The sequence below is a fragment of the Gopherus flavomarginatus genome, chromosome 10, assembly GCF_025201925.1.
Source record: "Gopherus flavomarginatus isolate rGopFla2 chromosome 10, rGopFla2.mat.asm, whole genome shotgun sequence".
NCBI classification, from domain to species: domain Eukaryota; kingdom Metazoa; phylum Chordata; order Testudines; family Testudinidae; genus Gopherus; species Gopherus flavomarginatus.
The window spans coordinates 49,728,172-49,754,494 of record NC_066626.1 but is presented as its reverse complement, the minus strand read 5'-3'; the positions used below and the strand labels follow the sequence as shown (position 1 = coordinate 49,754,494).

At 38.5% G+C, this 26,323-nt stretch overlaps 1 protein-coding gene across 3 annotated transcripts in view; it reads right to left on the bottom strand.

Annotated features, from left to right (window-relative positions):
• The window catches only part of PLA2R1 (phospholipase A2 receptor 1), an 83,541-nt gene that overhangs the window by 15,025 nt on the left and 42,193 nt on the right, over positions 1-26,323 (bottom strand). For 2 of the 3 annotated variants that reach the window (XR_007776470.1, XM_050969172.1), the window contains exons 10-25: positions 24,908-25,020; positions 21,197-21,366; positions 20,241-20,443; positions 19,714-19,859; positions 18,611-18,695; positions 17,728-17,860; positions 17,020-17,055; positions 16,008-16,165; positions 12,002-12,066; positions 11,227-11,330; positions 8,066-8,208; positions 6,848-6,965; positions 5,704-5,834; positions 4,937-5,081; positions 2,470-2,708; positions 1,374-1,542 (exon numbers count right to left, since the gene is read on the bottom strand). Coding sequence is in view for 2 of the 3 variants with exons in the window: in XM_050969172.1 (XP_050825129.1) it covers positions 1,374-1,542; positions 2,470-2,708; positions 4,937-5,081; positions 5,704-5,834; positions 6,848-6,965; positions 8,066-8,208; positions 11,227-11,330; positions 12,002-12,066; positions 16,008-16,165; positions 17,020-17,055; positions 17,728-17,860; positions 18,611-18,695; positions 19,714-19,859; positions 20,241-20,443; positions 21,197-21,366; positions 24,908-25,020 (2,158 nt within the window). In the remaining variant the exon portion in view is untranslated. The remainder of the gene's footprint in view (positions 1-1,373; positions 1,543-2,469; positions 2,709-4,936; positions 5,082-5,703; positions 5,835-6,847; positions 6,966-8,065; positions 8,209-11,226; positions 11,331-12,001; positions 12,067-16,007; positions 16,166-17,019; positions 17,056-17,727; positions 17,861-18,610; positions 18,696-19,713; positions 19,860-20,240; positions 20,444-21,196; positions 21,367-24,907; positions 25,021-26,323) is intronic. The other variant, XM_050969173.1, reaches the window with a different exon arrangement.

Below are 26,323 nucleotides of genomic sequence, written 5' to 3'. Positions count from 1 at the left end.
CTTTGCTAGGCAGTACAATATCATTTATGATTAAAGTAAGAGAATGAAAACAGGATCTCGGTTTTTGGTCTTATTCAAAAACCCTCTTACACAGTAAATTGTCTGGAACTCTATTTACCTCAGGGCTAAGATATCCATGGAAGGATTTTAAACTGTGGTTTGGATCCAGGAAATCTAGACAAGAGTCTACTCATTTCTAACTGATGACCACCAAATCATCCATGCTCTGTGAATTTTATTAAAGTGTATTATACTTCATGCTAAATCTAGTCTTAATCCAAGAGATCTAACATTTCTCATTAGTTTTTTCCAGTTAGAAGAAGGTGTTTTCCTTCTTCCCATTGAACCCAAAGTCCATTTTTTTTTATTTAGCTTCACACCAACTTTTAGGCACCTAAAAATCACTAGGATTCACAAAGCCTGAGTTAAGCCTCTATACAATGAATGGGGAGAAACTGGCACCTAAGAATGGGATTCAAAAAAGCCAACATACTAGGCGTCTACTCATCTCAGCTAGCCAATGGATGCCAAGGTTTGCTAAGCTCTGCCCTTCTAATGGAGTTAGGTGCCTAAGTGTGGGCTGCAGGGAGGTGGCTCCACCTGCTTCGGATTCTCAGTCATGGGGCCAGACAGATGCGAATATGAGAAAGACTCTGTAACCTGGTAGTTAGAGCACTCACTTGGGAGGTGGGAGACCCAGGACTCAGTCCCCTTGAGCCACAATGGAACAGCGTCAACAGGAGAGACTGGGAACACCACATCAGAATATCCAATAGCTTAATGCTCAGAAGAAGCTCCCAAAAGATGGGACATCACTGTTCAAATCCCTCCGCCTCAGAGGGTCTCCCACATCCCAAGTGAGTATGATAGCAATGGTAATGAGGTGTAGGCTGATGCTGCTCATTTTGTGTGAGCTGGCCGATGACAGCTTGAGCCGATAGATGAGCTCTGAGCACGTTGACTAGATCGGGCCTGCAGGTAAGTTAGGCATAGGAACACTTATCTTCCTCCACTTAGTGCACGACGCTGGGGCTTAGGCATCTGAGACATCTGACATGGGCTGACGTGCACATGCACAGAGGCAGAAGAGTAGGTGCCTAGGGAACTTTTACTGCTGTAATTTAAGCACAGAGTTTGGTGGCACCTGAGCAGTTTTGTGAATCCCACTGGGGCTTGATTCTGGGATTTAGTCACCTAAAGCAGTTTATGTCCTTTTGTGACTCTAGCCCCAAATATTTATATATTTTATAATATTATAATAATCAGTATTCAACTGTGAACCAACATACTTCTGTTCACATGCTTCCATAGCCAATGTGTAAAACTAAATTAGTTGCTGCAGAGATTTAATATAAAATTAAACAATGACTTACCAGTTGGCACATGACAAACTGCTCCTTGTAGAAGTCTTTCACAGTTAGCACCTTTCCACTGCCCATTGATATCAATATAAACACAGCTGCCCAGTGACTGTGACTCCTCGTCTCCCCAAAAGGTAAACAAAGACTTGGTACCATCTGACCACTCAAAGTTAAGCCCATTCTGCCAAAATAAATTTAGGATGTGTTTATGTGTTACTGTAACATAAGTGGCTTCTTCTTTTGGGTTGATATCCTTTCCGTGGGCTGGCAAATCTGGCTTTTCCTCCTCCAAGGCAGCTTCCTAACTAAACCATGTAGACATTCCCAAGGACCATTACTATGTAATTCCGCAAGAGCCTCATAAAATATGTGGGAGCTGCGGAGCCAGCACTCTGGGTGGAGGCAGTGTGCAGAGCTGCCTAGCTGTGCCTCCACCTAGAAACAGCAGGGACAGGTTGCCACATGTGGGAAACCTTTCCCACTCCCCAATCCCCTGCCCCAAGCCCCCTCCTATATCCAAACTCCCTCCCAGAGCCTGCGCCCCAACTCCCTCCTCCTCAGTTAACTGGAATTATTCACTTACCAGCACCTCCCATTTCCCCAACATGCTGGCTAAAAAAACTTTTACTGTACTAAAGGAACCATTGTGGCAGCTGACCATAAATAAAGTAGTTATCTGGAGCATAAGTGTACCAAGAATGAAGCCAAAGCCACTTCAGTGGTCAGCTTACAAAAGGCTTTTTGCCTATGAATATTCTTCTTTCTGCCTTTAAGCTTCCTTTCAGTGCTGGGACTCTAGCATCATACCAGCATATCATGCAGTGGTGACACCACACTGATTACAATTTACTTTAATGAAGCTTATATGTTGTGTTACAACTATAGATAAGCCCAAGATGCATAGTTGGGTTTGGCTTCAGGATCTGAACTTCTCCCAAGTACAGGGGTATTCAGCTTGAGGTTTTTGCTGCAAGCTCATCTCCATTTACAAATCCACCAATTTCAAGTGAATATGCATTTCTTTTTCTTTTTTTAACAGCTTATTACCTTGTTACTGTAAAAATGAATCTACAATATCATGTTCATATGCACAGACTCCATTACGTACATCTGAGGTAGAGAGTCCAATCCAGTGGGCATATCCTAGTCTGTTTACAATGACAGTGAGGAAGGCTTGGTGATAATGGTCCGTAATGCTGACCAATTCAGTTCCATTTGCCATGCAGGTTTTTAAAGCAGCAAACCAAGTCATATTCCCATGTATTAGTTTATATGTTCTGTTTCCATATTCTAATGTATCTGGTACTGGATACATCTCAGATGCATCTATGGCATGTTTGGACGTATCTGCAACAAACAGAAAGAAAAAGACAAAATATCCAGTATTTTCAGTATCAAACATTTTCCTTTAACAGACAATGTTTAATAAAATAACAGTTCTCAAAGCAGAATGGCTATCCTTAAAAACAAATGTAAAAATTCCAAATCTGTTAGTTCTTCTAGGAACATCCCTGAGACCATGTCAACACAGCAAACACACACACACGACTCTTGTTTGAAATCACAGCAAGGCCAAAGATTGAATTTGTGTGGAAAATGAATCGATTCAGTACACAGAGAGGAAGGCTCTCTCTCAACTCTCAAACTTTGAATTTCAACAAGAATTCAAAGGGGAACTAATGCCAGTGGGTCTCAATCCCAGGGTAAGTACCCATAAAGCACTATATACACAGAAACATGCACCAGCTCAGTGATGCTGTTTTACAGTGATGTTTTGAGTGTAACCTTAGAGGGTCTCATTACACACCTGTTTACTGTGGATCTCCTTGATCTCCCACTGGACTGAGGAGCTGGAGTAATCCAAAGGTGTGCTTATCTGCTTATTATGCTAATAAGAGCCTGGTTTTGAATTGTAAAAAATACATATTTTGCACAGTGAGTAATGTACATATTCAACTGTGAGGTCTACCTTTTCAAGGGGATAAAATTGTGCATGAGTCTCAGAGTCAAAGATGAATGCACACAGTACAAAGACTATGGGATGACTTCAGAAATTAGCTGTAAAGAGCGTCACATATCCTATGCAGTATCTCACTGATTCTGGCAAATGGATAGAACGGTAACAGAACCAGATGAGAGGGAGAAAAAAAGATCAATTGCACAAAGCTTTAAAACACTTCTGAGCCAAATCAGTTGGGAGGAAGAATTTAAAATCAGAAAAATGTGAATGATAATTGGGAATTACTCAAGAACTCTTTATTGGATACCCACAATCAAGGAAGAAGGCCCTACTGGTAAAAAAATACCAATATGTTTAGAGGGGAAGTGAAGGCAGCTATAAAAATAGCGAAAATGTTATAACTTGCCAAGTATGATCATCTTGTTTATATTTTTGTATCACTTTGTATGGTGAGGTATATCTGTATTTTCAAACTTGTGCTGTGTTTCTGTGACGTCCCCAGAAAGATTAGCATCAGCAGTGCCTAGCCTGTTCGATGGCCCTTCAAGGGTAATCAACTGTACAATGAACCCACTGCAAGGAACCTGGGAATACACTTCATGAGTCAGCAAGGCATTTGGTATCCTTATGGACAGAATACTAAGGCTTTTCCATGCCATGTGCTGGGCAGTTTGTGTTTGGGACAAAGGAAATACAAGCCACATGGCAAAAGAATATAAAGGGCAGCTGCATCATCTCCATTTTGTCTTCATTCCTGCTTCTTCTCTCTGGAGTAACTTTTCTACAAACGAAGCTCTGAACAAATGACTAAATGACCCATCCCAAGTGAGAAAAGCTCTCTGTAGCTCTAAAGTTGGTTCAATAAAAGATACTACCTCAGCCACCTTGTCTCTATGATAAAAATAATATGGGACACATTAAATGGATTAAAAGCTGGCTAAAATATAGGTCTCAAAAAGTAATTGTAAATGGGGAATCAAACGGCAGTGTTGCTAATGGGGGCCCTAATTTTTAAATCAAGATGGGATTGTTTTCTAAAAGATACACTCTAGGAATTATTTTGCAGAAGTTCTATGCCTGTGTTATACAGAAGGTCAGACTAGAAGATTACAATGGTTCCTGCTGGCCTTGGAATCCATGGAAAAAACCCAACTATATTAGGTCTTCTAGTCTATCTTTCTGTCTGTGTGGATTGTTCTCTACAGTACTTTTTCCTAAAGTTTTCTATAATCCAGTTTTACAGGTCTCATACTGAATCTCATTGTCAGTAGTTTTTTCTGATGGTTAGTCTAAATTTCATACCATTACTCCAAGTTATGCATCACCCCAAATACCTGTTCCCCTCCATGATCTAAGATATACATTGTGTAGCCAGAAGAAAAAACCAAAAATAATACCCTTGGTATTGCTCACGTAACAATGCTGATTTATCCAAAATGCTACAGATAATTTGTAGTTTTAGGCTGTTGACATGAAACCATATAAGAGGTAATTTACATTCCATGGTTTATAAAGAATTTATACAACATAACACAGCTGAGAGAGAAGAAAGTGAGTAAGTTAATTAACAGTGGAGAGGGCTGAGGGCGAGAGTAAAACAGAAACAAATCCTTACCTTGAGCCTTTTGGCAGATAAAACCATACTTTTTCTGACAGCTTTCTAAGTACCATTTTCCCGTAAAATGAAAATTAGGGTTATTTGATACCAACGTACACAATGGAACTTGTTCTTGAATATTAGCACTGTTATATCTCTGACCCTGTAATAAACATATATCATGATAATGAATAAACACTGCCTAAAAACCAACTCTTAACAGATTAAAATAAAAATTACAAGAGAAAGCATGCCGAAGATTAACCAGCTGACAGTCACTAAACATGAACAGTGCAATGTACAATATCATAATTAAAAATTGAAACATCATAATGAAAATGTTGCATAATTCAGTTGAAAGAATGTGAAATCAGAACTAACTAAATATTTCTCTATGCATAAAGCAATACACTGCACAGTACACTTCATGATAATTTTGATTCCCCAATCTCTTTGGAGCAGATTTTAAAAACTCATTACCACTTGTTATGCCCCCAATTTTGTGCCTGTAAATAGCTGTAGGAGTAAATGATTCAATATGCGTGTCTACCCCAAATAGCTAGATGTCTACAGAGGACCATTTAATTGGACCTATGAAACTGTACCCCCCATTATTAGCACATGCAAAAGTAAGCCCAGGTTGAGCCCCTGTCAATCAGGCCCTATCCTTTTAAAAAAATCATTGATTACTATGTACAAAACAACACCTCCCCACAATTTAATAAATCATTGATTATTATGTACAAAACAACACTTCCCCACAAAACACATTTCATAAAACTTACATGAACTACATCAACTGGAGACCAATTGGAATATACCTTCGGATGTTCATTCACCCATTTTCCATAATCATCACTCTGCAGACCTATCCAAACACTAGTCCTCTGTCCAAACAGATTCATTGTTATGAAAGCTGCAAAAGGAAAGAATGAATTTTAACGCATACAGTATTGTAAGTCATTTGGGCAACTCTCTCTTTATAGCCACAATTAGCACATTAAAACAAAGGATAAACTTAATCATCAGCCAATGCCATTTCATTGGTATTGTCCTTATTAGAAAGAAAGAGCACTAGCAGCATTTCATTTCCATCTAATCTTAAATTTACTGGTACTGATTGACTTCAGTGGGGTCAGGATCTAGACCGTTATCTAATTAGGGTTGAAGAGGTTCCCATAGCTGTTGGAACAATTTTAGTTTTTTGATGTGATTGTTTCACTGAACATGCATTTCTCCATGATAGTTAAAAATTAGACTGTGTAACAGAGCTTGAAGGCTAGATTTTTAGTTCAACTAAAAAAACCAACCAACCAACAAAAAAAAACTTTACACACATGACAAATTTTAACCTGGGACTTTTTTGAACAGGGAACATAAAAAGTGCCAAGTGCACAGGTGTTTGTTACTCTGACCAGTCCAAACTAGAGTCTATAAAAAAACCAATCTAATATAGTACAGATAAGACCCAATGCACTACATTCATGCAACAAGGATACTAGCTTTTCATCATTATTACCACTATTTTTAATTAGGTAGATTTTATAATATTATAATGTTGTTTTCCTAATATAGGAATTTTATAAAGCAATCTTTAAAAATGTATCCCTCTATCTTTGGCATTTCTAATTCATGCATCACCTTTGTATGTAAGCACAAAGTGTTGTGCAAACAATAACTAATCCTCAAAATACACTTTTTGAGGAACACAAGGAAATATTATCCCTGTTTCACAGTTTGAGAAACTGAGGAATGGAGATTTTAAAGAGATTGTTCGAAGTCACTTGAAAGAGTTAGTAGCATAGCCAGGATTGGAATGTGAGTATTCTTAATTCCTGGTTTTGTAATAAAGATTATGCTTTACTTCTTAATAGAATAAATAAAATGTCATCTTTATTATAATACAATACAGTATTATCAGTAAAGTACCTTGTTCTACTTCATTTTCAATAGAAGCTAGTGACCCATCCTGTTCACTGCAGAAAGACTGGGCAGAATACCAGTTCGTCAGATGGTCTGGATCCTTTGGAATTTGTATCAAAAAGCACTATTCCCAAAAGCAAAAAATGTTTACTTTTTTACATTTTAAAATGAGTTTGGTGATCGTTAAAGGTGCTGTATTGACAGCCCTGAAGACTATAGTCTTCTGATTACCCACAGTATAGGTACAACAAAGGCAATGGCCTGCCCTTGTGTTTGAACCCTAAGCAAGAATGACAATTATTTCAAAAGCAGGCAGGGCACTGTCCATGCTCTTTCAGTATCTAGGCCTCTCTGCCAAGACTGTCAACAAGAGTGAAAAATCAAGATCAGCTGGGTCATGAATACTGTGATGTGGACAACTGCCCAACAGGAACTGAGCTGAAGCCATCAAATCAGTTCAAACAGGTCACTGAAAAATAAACATTTATTTACGTAAACACATCTCTTCTACATTCTTGATATTAATTTTCAGTCACAAGCGATCAGGGCTAGATTCAAACCAGTTTAAAAGGTGAAATGTTCCTTGGGCCAAATTTAGCCCTGAAGCCAGTGGAGTTTAACGAGGGATGAGAGTCTGGCTACCTATCTGTGCCGGGGTTACAGAATACACAGGTTTAATATAAACCGAAAGAAAATTTTATCACTGTAACTCTAGTGTGTGAATAGACTTAGGTTTATAATCTTTTCTGAACATTATTGTAACAACATGTATAGGAATGTGACAATTTCTGAAGGAAAAATACAGGGCTCCATTTAGCACAGACTTCTTGTCATATTTGAATCACACTCCTAGGCAATAAAAGCCTTCTTAGTGCATATGTTTTAATTCGGCCATGGGGTATGGAACAGGCTAAGGCCCCAATCCTTCAGACACTAAATATATGTGACACAAAAACACGAGTAACTTCGCACACAAGCACTTGCATTTTACTCAACGAAGTCAAAACATTCTGTAACTTAAATGAGATTACTTGTGTATAGAAGTACTGGTTAGCATAATCATTTGCAGAATTGGGGCCTATATTTATATGCCTAAAAAGCCTGTTGTCAAAAGGGAAAACAGTATCTTCAGTAATCTGTAATATCCTTAAATATCCTTAAAACTCACTATCATAAATTTATAATGGGTTTTGAACAAACAAAAAAAAATATATTTTTTTTTACCTTGAATCCAAAGTACAGCCATCCTTTGGGACATTCTCCTTGCTGGTTCTGGTCTTTTAGAATTTCTCTCTCTATTGTCCATACAGTTTTACGCTTACAAATAGAAGGAAGAGAAATGGTACCGTTTTCATCACCCCAGAGTCCTGTGAAAAATAATTATAGAAATGTTAATACATTCATGTTGGAAAAGTTGCTATGTACATCAATTTGATGACTAAATATTACTGTTTCTCAGATGTTATTGTTAATATTGCTATACATTTATTGGCCAAATGACACAAGGCCCTACATTCAACTCAATGGTATTTCTCTGTATGTCTTTCTATATTAGAGGTGGCCAAGAACTGGAATTTACATTCCGCTGGAAATACTGATATTTTCAATTTTGTTTTCATTCTGAATTGGAACAAAAATCTGAAATTTTGAGATTTGCTGTGAAATGAAAATTCAGAAAAAAATTGATTTGGGACCATTTTGAAATATTTTATTTTGATAGAGCTGAAGTGTTTTGTTTCTATCATTTTAATTCATTTATTTTTATATTATATTAAATATTAAACATATGTTAATATTAAATATACTATTTAAATATTTAAATATAATATGAACTAAACAAAAGGAATCAAAACAAAAATATTTCAGCACTCTCAAAGTGAAACATTTTGACTTATTTCTGTTGAAAAATTTTGTCAGAATCAACATGTTTCTGCTAACGATTTCAATTTCAACAAAACCGTCAATGGAAATTTTTTGTCCAGCTCAAATCTGTATAACACAACAACTTTTGAAAATCACATCTGGTCAATTCCTCAAATTTCAAAACTGGAAAACCAGAAAAGTTTGATTTTCACTAAGAACAGACCCAAAGACCGCCCATTTGGTGCTGGAGGTAGAGGAAACTCCCTGTCATTCTCTGCTGCTGTCTACAAACATCACAGACAGAAGCTTACTTGAGGGCTACACATTTCCCTGCTTATGTAGACTGAGCTGTACACTCCTCCCTCTCCAAATCTGGCCAGCCAGCCCCTACCTCCAGGCAGGCAAATTGCTCCTTTCACCCCACTGCTGTGCCCCTCCCCACCACAAGCTCCTTGCTGACTCTCTGGCCAGGCCCCTTCACCCTCACCTACATTTACACGTAAGCTGGATAACACACAACTTGAATTACATGAGCAATGACATGTGCAACCCTCTAGTGGCAATTTATTGCTGAGAATTATACAACATAGAGGGGCTGATGCTCAGAGGGTCTGAGCATCAGCAGCTCCCTGGGGAGTAACAGGAGTGGAGCACCAGCTCAGTTCAGCTACTATGCTCTAAAATCTTTCTGACTGTGTTGGTAAACTGTGATGACCCATACTAGAAAATAAAAAAGAGTAAATAATCATTTCAAACTCAGCCGAAGAGTCCCGTTTTGTCTGATTTCATCTGTTCTCTTTCTTGCAAGTTCTACTAAACATCTTCACTTTTGGCCACGAGGATAGCCATGCTCTCTCTCAAAACACAGCAGTACCTTGGTTACTCCATGATGGAGCAGTGGATACTACCATAGTTGATGCAATCCATGTGCCCCTCTGATAAACAGTAATACCACCTACCTACATATTTCATCTTTGGCTGCCCCTATCGTCACTTCAAAACACTGCTTCTTACAAGGTAACAAAACTACACAACTTTGCCACTCAACCTACTCTCAACACTTAATCTATTTTGAGAAACAGCAAACATCCTTTTGATTGACACCTGGAACTTACGGTATTGCTAACTCCCAAAAGTAAGGTTCCAAAAAATAATGAGATTATTAAAAATAATACATTTTAGGTTCTTTTTAAAATTTGACTGCTGCTTTTTGAGCCTAGGGTGCACCTAGTTACATTTTTTAGCTTTTCTCCACTGCCACATGGGCTAGAAAGTTAATTTAATTTAATAAAAAAACCCAAAAGCTGTGACTCTTAAGTTACTAAATGACATCAGGAGCTGGCCATTAAGAAAAACATCCAATATCACAAGATTCATGATAAAATTGTGAGTTGGCAACACTATAATTTTGATAACTGTAGCAAAAATATAGATCCAGCCAATGATGTAAAGAGTTGACAAGAGAATAACAAAACATTGTACCAACAATCCTTAAGCAAATTGGCTAAAGAACCAAAACCAAGCTAGAGCAGTGAGTTAGTAAAGTTTTGTGTTGGAATAAATACAATTTACAAAAGTATTAAAAACCATTACTAAATCAATCCAGCTAATTTGAGATGAACAACTGGCTGAAAACTGGCAGTGCATTAGCTTTATTGTTGTGCAAGAAAAATTTCTAATATGCACTGAAGATTCATTGTATGATTAGATTATTTATAATTTTGATATTAAAAATCTGGAACTTTAAATATTTGTTTTAGATGCTTTGAGTCAGTCTCTGGGAATATTTTCAGGTTATTTTGCCATTGCTTTGTTCCAAATAAGAGTGTCACTATCTAGAGCAGGGATGGGCAAATTTTTTGGCCCATACCTGGGTGGGAAAATTGTATGCAGGGCCATGAATGTAGGGATGGGGCAGGGGACTGGGGTGCAGGAGGGGGTGCAGTGTGCAGGAAGGGGCTCAGGGAAAGGGGTTGGAATGCAGGAGGGGACGCGGTGTTCAGAAGTGGGCTCAGGGCAGGGTGTTGGGGTGCAGGAGGCGTGCGGCAGAGGGCTCAATGTAGGGGGTTAGGGGGCTCAGGCCTGTGACTACAATCCCCGAAGTTCCCATTGGCTTCCCATTCCCGGCCAATGGGAGCTGTGGGGGGCGGTGTCTGTCGGTGAGTGCAGCACATGGAGCCCTCTGCCCTGCCCCCCCTGCCCTGCCGGAGCCACAAGGATGTGATACCGGCTGCTTCTGGGAGTGGCGTGGGGTCAGGCCAGGCAAGGAGGCGGCCTTAGCCCCGCTGCGCCACCGGGCTGGCAATCCTGCGGCCTGGATCTGGCCTGTGGGCTGTAGTTTGCCCTCCCTGATCTAGAGTTCACTTACTGAAAAAAAAAAAAATTAGAGTGTGGGTTATTTTGCATGTTCTAGAGAAATACGAACCTCAATCTAATTTAGCAATAAAATGTGCAATAACCCCTTCAGGCCCATAAAATGATTAGTTTTGGATTAATGCAACAAAGGGAAATGCAATATTGACCTGTCTGTGATGAAATGAAGCCACACCTTTCACCTTGTGTGTGCACAGATCTTTCTTTTCCTTCATTCCAGTTCTCATATACTAATGGTGACCCATCTCTCCACCTGCATAGAAACATTAAACATTTAGTCCATATAATAATACCCGCATCTGTAATTTTCACTCCATGCATCTGAAAAAGTGGGTTTTTTACCAAAGAAAGCTTATGCCCAAATAAATCGGTTAGTCTTTAAGGTGCCACTGGACTCCTTGTTATTTTTATTAAACATTTAGTGACATTCTCTTCTTTTTTCCACCCCTCAAATTGCCACTACATTAATAAATGCCACCAAACAGATAGGGGATAGTTGCATCTGAGGAAGTGGGTATTCACCCACGAAAGCTCATGCTCCAAAACGTCTGTTAGTCTATAAGGTGCCACAGGATTCTTTGCTGCTTTTACAGATCCAGACTAACACGGCTACCCTCTGATACTAGATAGGGGATAGAAAATGTCCCTTAATTAGCTCACAAAAACCCCTATTCACATTGTTGTGTTATATCCATTATAGCCCTTTCAGTAGAAATACTGTTAAAATGGTAGAAAAAACAGTAATAAATTCTGAATTACAGCCCACTCCCAATAACCTAAGTGGATCCTTGACACTCCATGCAGTCATAAAACAGGGTCTTATTTTGACAAACTGAAGGGCAACTTGTAAACAAGATCTTTCAATTAAAAAAAAAAGACAAAACAAAATTAAAATCCCAAGCACACACTTAAGTACATTCTTACCGAAATCCATCACTAGATACTTCAGAGTGCAATCCAATCCACCAGCGTATGTCACTTTTTGATAGCTGTAAGAATTTTTTTTTTACCAGTGTTTAATTATATATAGTTCTCCTAGTAAAGCATAAACAAACACCTAAGGCCCAGTCCTGCTTCATATAATCATTTGAATAACTATTTTCAAAATGATTTTAAGTCAGAAAAATATTTTGTGTTATATATACTTTATGAACAAAATATATATTTTAAATAAAACCAAGTTATAATCTCAGAGCATAAACTATAATAAGAAGCAATAGATCTGGTGATTTAAGCATCTGCTGTACAATGTATACAAGGATAAGATGTTCTTTCATTACAACCTATCCCTGTTTAAATCCATTTTCAATATATTTTGTGTGAAAATTCTGACTGTCTACTACAGATGAAAACAGGCTAGTAAGTCATTGAAAGCTTAAAGAAATCCTATTGCATTAAGAAACAAACAATCTGCTTAGGTTTTTGTTTTACTTTTTAAGGTAAAAGCAGAGAGGACTTTACACGCTGAAAGTAAAAGTAGACAGTAAACAATTACAGCTTGAATCTTTTTGGCTCAGCAGTGGTTGGTGATCTTTTAAATTAGTGCTGCAGTGTAGTATTGCTCTGACTAAGGCATCAGAATCATAGCTATTATGTGTTTTTCTTTATTTTTCTTCCTTCAATCTTTATTACTAATGACATTTAAATGAAAACAGGCTGTTTGTTTCTAGGGAATTCATCTGTTTCTGCAGCTATTTCCTCCATTTAAAATAATAATAATCTGCTTATTACATCACAACGATTGCCATGGAGATTCTGATTTCATATACAAATGAGAATTATGATAATTTAGAAGCAAAAATCCGGTTTTCATACAAATTACCTTAGTAACAAAGGGCTCTAATTCAGAAGAAATCGTATGCAGCATTCTAAAGAATGGGAGTTGGGAGTGACACCCTGGAAGGCCTGTTCAGAGGAAAAGTTGATCTGTTGTGCAAGGTCTAAACCAGCTCTGGATCTGCTTAATGAGTGGGAAACTTGTGCATTACCGATTCCTGCTCAGCACTGCTGAGGAGCAACTACAGCCCTTCAATTATCTCTTTAGAGATGTATGCTTAAGAAGAGGACTTCAAAGCATTCAGCCGAAATTTCTTACCTGATAATTTCCTGTCTGCTAGCAGCATCTCCCATAGTCCTTATACATACGAGTTATTGCCCTGCTGTCTGCAGTTTCTGGGTGCAGTTCAATGCTGCTATAATAACCCCAGCTGGTCAGGTCTCCTTCTCCAGCTTGCCACCACGTGATTCATTCCAAGCTGTATAAAAGCCTCATAGAATACGATTAACAACAATAGCTCCAACGCCAACCAGTAAACCATGTATAGGAGGCTAACAGGCCTACAAATTGTAGATATAAAAATTAAATTTCGCTCCTTGGGTAAGAAGCCAGCCAGGGAAGGTAGACTTGTGGAAGATGCTGCTATCAGAAAGGAAATTATCGCGTATGAAATTGCCCATTCTGCAGCCCAGTGTTTCTCATGAGATGTATGAGAAATAACAAGCAGTGAACAGAAGTAGGGAGGAATAATAAAGTCAAATGAGACGTGGAAAACACCTCCCAAAATTAATTGCCAAAGTGGCATGTAGCACCTTCTGGCCAAAGGAGGCCTCTGAAGAGGATAGAAAATCCACCTTGTAGTATCCAATAGAGGTGTTAACAGAGAACCATGTTGCTGCCCTGTAGATCTCTGCAATGAAAACACAGATTCTTTCTCCTCATGCAGTCATCATAAACCTCATGAAAGGTGCTTGACTCCACCAGCAACAGATGAACCTGATGTCTTCTATGCCTCTACAATGCATAACCTGATCCATCTGTCCAGGGATCATTTCAATAGCAAGAGCCCTTGGCACTTTGGATGAAAGGACTTGAACAAGAAGCCCAGTCTTCTTGTTGATTCATTACATTTGATATAGATCCTTAGTGCTTTATGAACCATCCATATTCCCCCACAGCTTTTCTGTAGGAGGCTATGGCGTTGGACAGAATGATAGATCATCTCCTGTGAGACATGAGAAGATGAGTTCACCTTCGGCAAGAAAGATTCCGGGGCCCTTATCAGCACCTTCTCAAAACGGAACACACAAGTAGGTTCCTGTTAAAGTTGCCAACTCATCTAGCAGGCAGGATAGTGACTGTGTGTGGAGGTGAGGGATGGTTTTGGTTTGGAAGCACCGACCGCTACACTCCAATTTTCCCACAAACAGGGGAGCACCTGTGAATTTGGATGAGCACAGGATTTGTTTGGAGTGACTGTCTTGCGGAGTGTAGCCAAATGTGGCACCGTGCCTGGGAGATGAGGTCTCATTGCTAGAGTCCTTGGATTTGCTGTTGGGAAGAAGGGGAGCTGTGCAGGAGCCTGCCTCTTTCCCCAAGGAGCTTAGGATGCACTTCGTTATCTGGGGGTCAGGGGTGTGTGCGAGAAGGTGGGAATGACCTGGTGCCCCTTAAGGGTTTTTTCCTTATGGCTCAGGTCTGTGCTGGGACTTGCCCCCAGAGCTGGCTGACTGGCATTCCCCTTGTCTTGGATTCTCTCCCTGACACGTTCTGCGTATGCACATTGGGCTTTTCTGCAGTGGAGTCGCAGCTCCTCAGGGCGGGGAACCCAACATGCCAGTCCAACTCTAAGGCCCTGTGCCCTGGCAGAGCGAGGGTTGGCTGGCTGTGAACAGATAGGTCATAATTCACCCTCTAGAGAACCTATAAATGCTGCCTCACATATGGGAATACTACTCTGATTAGCCTGGTGAATTCTGGGCAACTCTGACATGCCTGAAAAGGAGTAGAAAAGTCTGGTAGGGAGGCTGGATCCAGCTGTGACTGAGACCACAACATTGCTCATGAGAATGGGAGGAAGGGAGAGTAAAGGTTGCTCATTACTTCCCAAAAAAATCAATTAAAATTAAAGCCAGAAAAGAAATGCTTGAGAGCAAAGCAAACCACCCCTGAACTGCTGAGACAGAAGATATGGATGCAGTCCAGAGTAAGGGACATAACCAGCAAGGACTGTATTACAGAATTGAAATGCCCCCAAAACTGCAGACAGGAGAATAGCCCATACATACCAGAACTGAGAGAGATGCTGAGCTGCAGAAAGTTATATCCATCCCACATTAATGCTGCACATTAATTGGTCCATGTAAATTCTGCTGGTGCACTTTCAAACATCACTACTTTAAACAGTACTACATTAAAACATATTAGGGAACCTTTAGGGAGCACCAGCAGTCTCTATCAATTAATGTGAAATACCTTAATGCACTTTAGAAGTCACTCCCCCATACAGTGCATTGCCCCACCGCGTAGATAAGCCCTCAATACGTTCTCTAGTATCATTACCCAAAGGCCAGCTACAATTTACTATATGACAAGAGAGCATTGTTGTGCAACTGTATAAGACCAAATCTGGCCTTATGCAACTGCATCCATAGCCCCACTCTGTGAGTGAGCTAGGAACCATGATGGCAAATTTGGACTCAGTGAAGCTGCAACAACTCCTATGTCCTGCACAGACACAGAGGGATGAGTGGAACAAAGAGGGAGAAGCTTATGATAAAATAGGCACAGTGCATGCAGTGTGGGAAGCTCCTTTACATGCACATCCAAGCACTTCCACAACTTTGGAGAAAGGAGCTGTTTTTTGTTTCTCTTGACACTTACGCAGCAAGCTGACCTGTCTCTTCATTGGCTCAGATCACTGCAACTACCACTGTCCCACCCCCCCCCCCCCGCCCAAAAGGTTACTAACATAAAGCAGGATAATCCTTTACAATGATAAAGTAAGAGGTAAAGATAATAGTAATAATATAAGCAGAATTGTTTTTAAAATAATACGACTTTCAACTTTTTATAAAAGGCAACTGAAAACCAGAAATTCCAAGAGATGTTATTGGTACTGAAATTTAATTTTGCAAAGGTTTGTCTTGTTACCTGTTTTATTCTACTGTGAATAAATTCTTGTTCACTAGAGGATTGTATTGTGACTATTTCACCACGAAGCCAACCACAGATGAACTCAAAGATGGTCCACTCTGAAGCACTAATATGAAAGAGGTATTCTGCTCCTTGATAGTAAGACCATGGTGGTTCTAAAATAGAAGCAAAAGATTCAAATGTGTAGCACAAGGTTTAAGACCTCCTTTGGATTCTTACATGGAAAATTCTTTGCAACTAACAAAACATATCTGAATATACTATATATCACAAGACAAAGATTCCATTATAAAAAACCCTCTCATTAACTTTGATCTATCATATATTACAAACTGACAGAGATACTAAGCCAAAATCTGGTCTGAATCATACCCCATGCAACTCCAATGACATTAGAGGGGCTGCATGGCATATAAGCAAAGGCAGAATTTGGCACATTGATTTTAATGAGTCTCGGAGGATACCAAATTCCTACACCATCTGCTCTTGGCTAGATTCTGATATCTTTAGTTGAGTAGTGTCTTACTTGAGTACTCCCACTATGAGTTGGGGCTTGTCTTCACTATGGGGGTAAGTTGACCTAAGTTATGCTACTCCAGCTATGTGAATAACGTAGCTGGAGTCGACATAGCTTAGGTCGACTTACCCCAGTGTCTTCACTGCGCTACATCGATGGGAGACAATCTCTGGTCGACTTCCTTTACTTTTCATGGAGAGCCAGCATACCTGGGTTGACTGGAGAGCACTCTGCTGTCGATTTAGCAGGTCTAGTGAAGACCCGCTAACTCGATTCCTGCTGCAACAACTGCAGCGGCGTTGATCTCCCTGAGTGAAGATCAGCCCTAAGAGTGGCAAAATTGGGCCTTATAGAAGCAATGAGATCAATAATTCTTACAACGTTACTTAATGGGAGTTTAACTTATATTAATTATTTTAACTCAGAGCTTAAATATATAATTCCACATAATAGCTTTTCAAGATGTGAAAACTAAAATGTCCTTTTTCATACCATTTATGTACCACTGTGGACTCTTTGGCTTAACACCTGTAAAGAAATAATAATATGAAACAATAATTTCACACAGCAATCATACAGTAGAATTTAACAAAAAAAATTATATTACTTCTTTTGTTGATCAGGTATAAAATTCAAAAGGGAATAAAATAAATATTGGGCATATAGTTTTTAAACTAATATGACACTTTTCAGCAACAAGATAAAGCACTTGTTCTAGGTTTTCAGCTGAACATTCATCTCCACATACTGCTCATCAGTATAGGTCATTTCTAAACAATGTGCACATTGAAGGCCATTCAGCAAATGGAACACCAATCTCAATCCAAAATCTAAGGGTACTACAGTCCTGCTTTCATTCTATGCAGCAGAACACCCATTGACATCAACACAGTTCTGGCATGGAATAAGAGAATTCTATAACCCATAAACATTTCCCCTGTCTCTTCAGGGGGAAGGGAATAGCTCAGTGGTTTGAGCGTTGGCCTGTTAAACCCAGGGTTGTGAGTTTAATCCTTGAGGGGGCCATTTAGGGATCTGGAACAAAAATCTGTCTGGGGGATTGGTCCTGCTTTGAGCAGGGGGTTAGACTAGATGACCTCCTGAGGTCCCTTTCAACTCTGATATTCTATGATTCATTATAACATAATGACTAACTATAAGTAGCATACATAAATTAAAATATAGCTTAATGACTCTTACCTTTTGGTATTTTGCATATCCATTCACGCTTCCCATTGCAATGCAATGGCAGGATTGTTCTATTTACTTTGTATGCAGCACAATTTCTTGAATCATCTTCAACATATATGCTCTGTAAAAATGCAGATACAACCTGCAAGAGACCAATGCTTTCCTCAGCCCTTACTGAGATTCCCAGATAAGATGTTTAAAAGTTTTAATACAAAATTAAATGTAAAGTGTTTTGAAATGTATACATTGCACCATTAGAAAACTAATAAACGTGGGGTACCTGAAGTATGGTGAAAAACTCTTAAAATGAGGTCCACAGTTACTCTCTTCCCGGGCCCTATTCAGTACTCCTTGCTCATTTTCAAACCCTTTTTCATATAGCTAACTGAGTAGCATTAAACAGTAACTTTTTGCCATTCCTGACGGGGACTGCCCCATGTCTAATGTCATTTTTCCTCTGTGTTCAAAGTATTGCATGATTTGCATTTTGTATTTATGTTCTGCACTTATTTTCATCATTAGTATAGAGAGTGATTTTGCTGTAGTATGTTTCTGGATACAATTCTAATGATTATATTTTTTACTGGAAGTCTCTTCATGCCCTTGAAACACTTTAGTACTTTTGAATGCCATGTAGCATTTCAAATAATATTCCCACACTGTGTGCGCCAAAATCAAAACTTGCCACCATTTAAGATGTGGCACAAGAGATGTGACTAAATCTGTTAATTCAAAAGCAGATTACGGTTAGTGAAGTGGATGCGTGTGAAGGAAGAGTTTGTTTTTTCTGGCCACACAGTTTGGCTATTTGGAAGGTTTGTTTTTAAATTGTGGTCTCATGCTCAGTAATAATTTAATAGGTCCTTAGAATATATAGCAAATGAGTATTTACAGGAGTTCCATCAGACCACACCCATGTTCCTCCAGACAAGGGGCTTCTTTTATTAAATCCAATCCAGAATTGTCTTTCATCAGCCCTGTGACAGACAAAAGAGAAAACAACTGAAGAACATTGCTGATATGTTTGTCTTGTCTAGCTTCATAGAGCCTTTTTAAAATGTATAAATAGCCTGCAAATAGCAAATTCTGGTAATTGAGATATGTCAAATTGTAATGTATTTATTAAAGTTCATAGGAATGTTCTGCAGAGTTGCTGGCATCAATAAAATAATTTCTGTTTCTCTGATTAAAAAAATATTAAGTTACCTATTTAAAGGTGGCAATGTAAAAAATATTGGGTCAGATGGCGAAGCCCCTTTTCCCACTGGTGAGAAGTTACTCATGTGGTTACAATGACTTTAATGAATATTCACAGAGTAAACTATTGATAAGGATCAGGGCCACACGGAGCACATCTTGACATAAAAAATATAGCAAATTGTCAGGACTTTCACCATCAAAATGCACAATCTCTAGCCACTTATGATAGAGGAGTAATTCATTTGGTTTAATAGGCTGTTTCAACAGCTAGGAGCTAGCAACAACAGAAAGACACAATCACGTGCATTAAGATTATTAGGACAACACTGAGTAAAATCTCCTGGGTAGGCATTGCTCAATAAAATGCCATCTGACCACATCTTATGCTTTTTCAATGTATTTTGTTATTGAAAGATTCTAAACCTAGGGCCTGCTCTTACTCTCATTCAAATCAATGGACGTCAATGGCAGCAGCAACAGACCCTTTACAAATCATTAGGATTAATAAACGGACCACCCTATCATGGAGGGTTTGAGCATGATGAAAAATAGTGGACTATGGTAAGACTTGTTCCAGCCCTAGCACAAATAAAGTTGGTCTTTAAAAGGAATTACATTAGAACTTTGCTATTGTGCTTCTTTTGGAAGAACAAATTCATTTTCAACTTCACTTCAGTCAGCGAGGGAGATTTAAGTCAATTACTGGCCACTGTTGATGAGGATGTAGAGGCACAGAGAGTTCTGTTTGTTTAAAAAAATCTTTGGTGATATTAAATTTTATAAATACATGTTTACCGATCAAACATTTTGTTTAAAAACGTGTTCAAAAAATCCTCTTCATACACCTGGGTAAAGCTGGCAAGATGTGCTCCAAGATCTTGGCATAATGCTTCTGCTTCATCCCATGTTCTTTTCATCAGAACTTTCTCATTGTGAAATACCTGCATATAAAATAAGAACCACCACAAATTTAAGAACAAAACTGATTTTGGGAGGCTAAGATATATTTTAAAAATAAAAAAAAATTGTTTTAAGGAAGTACAATTTGCCCTTGCAATAAAAGACATTTTGCCCTGTCTTTTTCTGACACTAATCTTACCTTGGCTTTCATTAACTTTGAAATGCTGTATAAAATGGTACTGATAAGTTTTCAGTCCCAGTCCAATGGAGAAAAGATCAAGTGCAACAAGGAGTCTTGGATTCTTTTGGAAAATTTAGAATTTTAAGTTTAAATGAAGAATTTTCTTTCTTTAAACAGTGTTGTTTGGAACAATAGGTAAAATCCTGACACAAATCAAGAGATTTAGGTAACCCTTTTTTACCTTGTAGCAGCTGAGCAGATTAGATTCTGATTCCCATCCAGGATAACATACATCCAAAGGTTCTTCAAAATTAGGCTCATTTTCTTCATATGATTCAATTTTTTGCTTACACAATGACAAAGCTTTGAAGCTTTTACAGTTTTTCACCTCCCAGTAACCAAGAGGCTGCCCTCTGCGAACAACAACACACCCTCCAGAATGGCCTAAGGCAAGGAAAAGAAGAGTATTCAGCATCAGAACAAAACATTCGGTGTCCAAACAGGACATAGTTTTATGAATTAGTAATGGTCATCTTTCTATGATGCTGAAAGGCATCAAATTAAATAGATTTAAACCATTTTTCCTAATAAACTCAACATTTAGTGAGACAAAGTGGCTGAGGTAAAATCTTTTATTAGACCTTCCCTTAAACGATCACATAACCGAAGATTTTACTCTTCGATCAACGATATGATAGCACTGAGAGCTCATTCTGGAGTGAGTATGATTGTGCCATGCCTGAGACTCCATGGATTGGTTGAGACTGGAAGTAAGGGGCTACATTATTATAGCCTTTACTCAATCACACAGGGGAGTGGGAAGCTGAGGTTACTTGCCTAATACTGCTGGCTGTGAGGAAATGGGCTGGGAGGAAGCCGACTGTGGGAGGTCCCCTGGCTGTACCTCCCCACCAAACCGTCATAGCTGGACAGATTACCTGGCTGGGTGCACAGTGAGGAGTATATTGCTCATGGGGAGGTGCTGTTATGTGCTATCCCTTTCTCAGGGCAGACTGTAAAATTACAGTCTGATCCAAAGTGAGCCTAATGCTACACATATCTTGGGCAGAGTAAAGGAAGAAAAGTGATGTTGGCTATGTAAGAAGGGTGACAAAACTAATTCTGGCCCAAGAATATAGTGGGAGATATTAGAATTTAACGAGAAGTTGTCATTTATCACTACAATATATTACTCACTTGGCTGATGCTTGTTCCAGTTTGTATAGCTCACAGGCTGATTCTTCCCCTCTGCAGTTAGCCAGAAGTATTCTCCTGTATTGTTAAGGTCTTGTAGGGCTATCCAAAAATAGGTGTTATCAGTTTCCACCATGCTACGAATCATACTGTTGATAAATGCTTGTTCAAATCTTTAAAAAGGTCAAGATAAAAATCTTGTCAAAATAAGATACCCTAATTCACATTTCAGTGAATAATTCTCATGAAATATTTTGAATGATGCAAAAGAGAGAAATATCCAAAGCCATCTACGCTTCCTAATAAATGTCAGTCATGTATTTGCAATGCAGGCAGAATTTGGCTATTATCGCATATGCCCAAATGCTTTACAAAACAATCGTTTAAGCTATCTAATTTGCATATAAACCAATAACCTCAATGCTTATGGTACAATATATGGAAAGAAAATATAACACCCAGAAGGCATTATTTATAAATAATGCAGAGCTTAACAATGAGACTCTTCATATGCATGATGAGGGAGGAGTGGTGCAGAAGTTCAAAGGGAGTTACAGAAAGAATACTGATGGGAAAACAAGAAAAGACTTGTCACAACAATGTTTTTCAGGATTTGATTTGGACACTCCAGTGGCACTAAGTAACTAGTGGCACTACACCAATAGCTCTGACACTTGCAGATAAAGCTGTTCCGTGGGTGATATTAATAAATGGTATATTTAATCCTGTTTTTACTACAAAAATATAATTTATTGGTATAGCATTATACAAATAAATGCCTTAACTTATCAACACATTTAATCAGCTTCCTATAAAATTACATACATTGCATTAAGGACCCAATCCTGCAGAGACTTACATACTCTTAACTTTAGGCACTGTGAGAACTATTGAATTCCATGGGAATGGTCATAGAGTGTAAAGTTAAACATGTGCATACATCTTAGTAGGATTTGGGCCTATGTAGCTACTATTCATTAATTTTTTTATTTATGACTTTTTGCTTCTCCTCCATCCCCACAATCCTCCTTCTTAGTAATATGCTCTATATTGGCAGAGATTATGATAATTTAGAATCTTCTAAGTATCATTAATTCTGGAGAAACGTGTTTGTGGTTGTCACATCAGGACCAAGAAACCAAACAATAAATAAAATGCCATGTTTACTACTATTTTCTCAGCTAGTGCAATATGGCAACTGGAAACCAGTGTCTGAAACAATGATAATGTGGAAGCGATGAACAGTTATCACATCTGTGCCTCCAGTGAGGTGCTGTGTATCCTCAATTCCCATTGATGCTAATGAGAGTTGTAGATGCTCAGCAACTGCAGGATCTTTCCTTTCTATTCACAACATGCATTACTTGTCTACTAAGATACTTATTGAGTATTAGGAACAATGTAGGGAATCACTGTCCTAGCAAGAAGAATCTCCATCAACCTATCTCCTGGATTTTTAAATCCATCCCACTGAATTATTCTCTTGAACCTGACAGTGCTATCTGTCATTTTTTTCAACTGAACGGGTTTCTCATACTTTATTTCTCCATGTCACTAATGTTGAGGGAATCTATTCTTTTCCAAAAGTGAGCAAGCACATATCTGGATGCTAGAAGTAACTGTGTTATAAATGTGTCTTACCTCCCACCCCATTCAATCACTTCCTTTAGACTGTAACCTAACAGAACAACTATGGATTCTGTGGGTAGCCTAACTTTAGTTATATTGAAAAATTCTATTTATTATTTTTCTACAAAATATTATTATGGTAGGACAATCCCACCATATATGCAGACAGGTCCCTATTCCTCCACATCCAGGATCAAGTAGGTTTTATCATTTCTAGTTAACATTTTTCAATTTTGAAAAGATAAATGGACAGTTGAGAAGAGGTTCACCAAACACGAAGAGGTCTCTTAATGGTAACAAATGCAGGATATGAGTAAGTTTGTTAATATTTGTACAGAAAGTTCGTATGTGTAAATAATGATCAAATAAAAAGGTCAAAAAATAAAGTATTTCCTTATATTTTATGCATATTTGAACATTACTTATTTAGAGCTTGATCCAGCCAGGTGCTGAGGACTCCAGTCCCAATCCAGCAAAGAACTGAAAAATGTGCTTAATTTTAAGCAAGAGTAGTTCTACTAAAGTCAAGCATGTAGTTTATTGCTTTGCTGGAGTGGGGCCAGAGTGCTCAGGATCAAGGCTTTACAGTCGTATCCTGCAAAGTAACCTCAATTTCCACTAAACCAGGTATCTGTCCCTGTGTAATTTACTACCATAGAGTGGTAGCAATTTCATAAAGGGAGCAAAAAAAGGAGACACAATAGCAGTGACTGGTGACCCACATTTCCAAGAATTCTATGAAACCAGGGCTGGGCAAGTGGGGAACCACCCATGGCGCAAAGCTGCAGGATCGGAAAAATGGAGTAGAAATGGAGGTGACATGTAAAGGTGCTCAGAGAGGGAGTTCCACCTCCAACCTGACTCACTTCAGTGGGCCACCCAGCCAGTCTGGGGCATAACCAAAAAAAAATAAATAAATAAAAAAAAAATCAGGGGCAGGGGGGATGTGACCCAACGTGCCCTCCCCACATCGCCTCTAGGAGGAAAAATTATGATAAAAATGGTAAAAGACACAAATATGTTTGCTGTCCCCGGCTGCTAAAATGCCTAGTTATGGTTCTGTATGAATCAATTCTATGGGTCAAGTTTAGAGGTCAGTCACCCAATTGTATCTTTTGACAGCCTAATAAACTCCAATGTAACTGATCATTTTTATTGCTCTTACAGTAACAGAAAAGAATTGGATATAGGGTTAGAACACGTAAAAGGGTTCCTCCTCAGGCCATTTGTCCTCAGACACTCGAAATGTTTCCTTGGAGCAAAGGTGCTCATAAGCCTTGTTAGCACTGGCAGTTTTTTTCCCCAACTTTTCCACACAACTAATTCTGGAGGGAATCAAAACTAATGTGTTTGTAGTAAAATAAATCTTGACAAGCTAGGAACCCCTCTTACAACATTTACACCTATGTATCATTGACCAGTAGTATACCTACACTAATATACTTTATAAATGACTGAAGAGTATCAACTTTTTTTTCCCAGCTCTCCCCGCTGGCTATATAGAAAGTGGAGCTGACAGAAAATTTTCACAGAAATCAGATTTTGTTTTTGGAAAAAAAATTGTTTAAATGAAAATACGATCTTCCATTGATAAACTGCTTCAATGGAAAATTTCTCTTTTATTTTTTGTTAAAAAATGAATTCTAAAACCCCAAATGCTTTCAGTTTAAAATGCTGCCCTAGTGCCTCATAGGAGTCTGATCAAGGAGTCCAGCCTATAGAGGAGTATGGGAACTTGAGGGACCTTAACTATTAACCCCCCACCCGCACCCCGCAGCGTGAAGCACTATGGTGACATTTCAGAATGGAAGTATTTTGGATTTTGTTTTTTTAAAAAAAAAAAAAACTTGAAATTTTCTGTAGGAACCTGCCACCACCCACACACAGTCCATCAGGTCAGTAATTGCACTCTACCAAATTTAATCCCTACTCGGGAAGGAAACAATGACAAAATGAACATTTGATTTTAGTCAGTCATTAATCTATGTAGTATTATTTATAAATAGTAACATTTTCTCTATTTTTTTTAATGTTAGAATAACATTTGTTACAAATATCTTTGCACTGTCTAATAGGATTAACTACCTGTTTGTTACTGTTACAAGTGAAGGAGGACAGTAATAGCCACTGGAAGCATGTTCAAAACTTCGAGGGGTATTGTCGATTTTGTAACAAAATCCACCATGTCTCTCCCATCCCTTAAAAAAAATAAGGGTTATTTATATATCATATATATAATATATATGCACAATTGGTTTGGTTGTTAAGCAAGTGATCTCTCTTTGTACTTTCTATGTAATCATCACTAATTATGTTATCATATGTGCCCGTTTTCTTTTTGCTCTGGTGGAGTCCTTGTGACCATACCTGACTGACAATTTGATGAACCAGGCTTTCAGTAGCCCTCTGTTTCCTGCTATCATGTGATGAGCTACTCCGTTCATAAACCGGAGTTGTTTTTGATCTAATTTTAAATGAATACAAACACAATACAAGAAAGAAAAGAATTACTGAATACATATTGAAATATGGCTGGTGTCACTGACTTCGCTTTGTAAAAACAAGAAGCTAATATTAAGTTAAATACCAGTATTAATTTTTTTTAAAAAGGATGTTGTATCTGAGGGAGGTAGGTAAGAAGATGTATCCCAATTTTACAGAATCAAAAACTGAGAGTTTAAATCCATTAAACATGAAAAATATTACATAAAAAGTTTATTTAATAATCTGTGATTTTTAGCCTGTAAGTATAAGTACACCTCTACTTCAATATAACGTGACCCGATATAACACAAATTTGGATACAATGCACTAAAGAAGTGCTCCGGGGGGGCAGGGCTGTGCACTCTGGTGGACCAAAGCAAGTTCGCAATAATGCAGTTTTACCTATAATGCGGTAAGATTTTTTGGCTCCTGAGGACAGCGTTATATTGAGGTAGAGGTGTATTTGCTAGGTAAGGCATAGGTATAAATTAAGGCAGTAACACAGTGAACCTACAAGCCACAAGGGCTGTAAAATAATATATTAGCTAAACTAATCAAGGTCTAAGTCCCCAAAATCCTTATCATAAACAGCTAAGCAGGAGTAACCCTAGACCATAAGATATCACAAGACAGAATGCTGTAATAAGTAACACTGAACTGAAGACAGCTAACCACAAGATGCCTGATTATGCCAGCTTCAGATAATTTAAGTTAGGAACATCAGCAGATATCCAACAACAAGAATGCCATGGTAGCTAATTGATGTACAAATGAGCTTGAGATAAAAGGCCAAGTAACCTAAAAGGGAGAAGGGCACCCCTACATTCCTCACCCTAGGGTGAGGAAATACAGATAAGGAAAAGGGGCTGAAACCCCTACTGAATATGCATTAGGCAAAGTGGACATCAGTGTAACACATTATAAAAGCTGTATCTTGGCCAGTGGCGGATTAGCCACTGGGCCAACAGGGCCCGTGACCAGGGGCGCTGGCCAATTGATGGGCCCTGGAAAAATGGG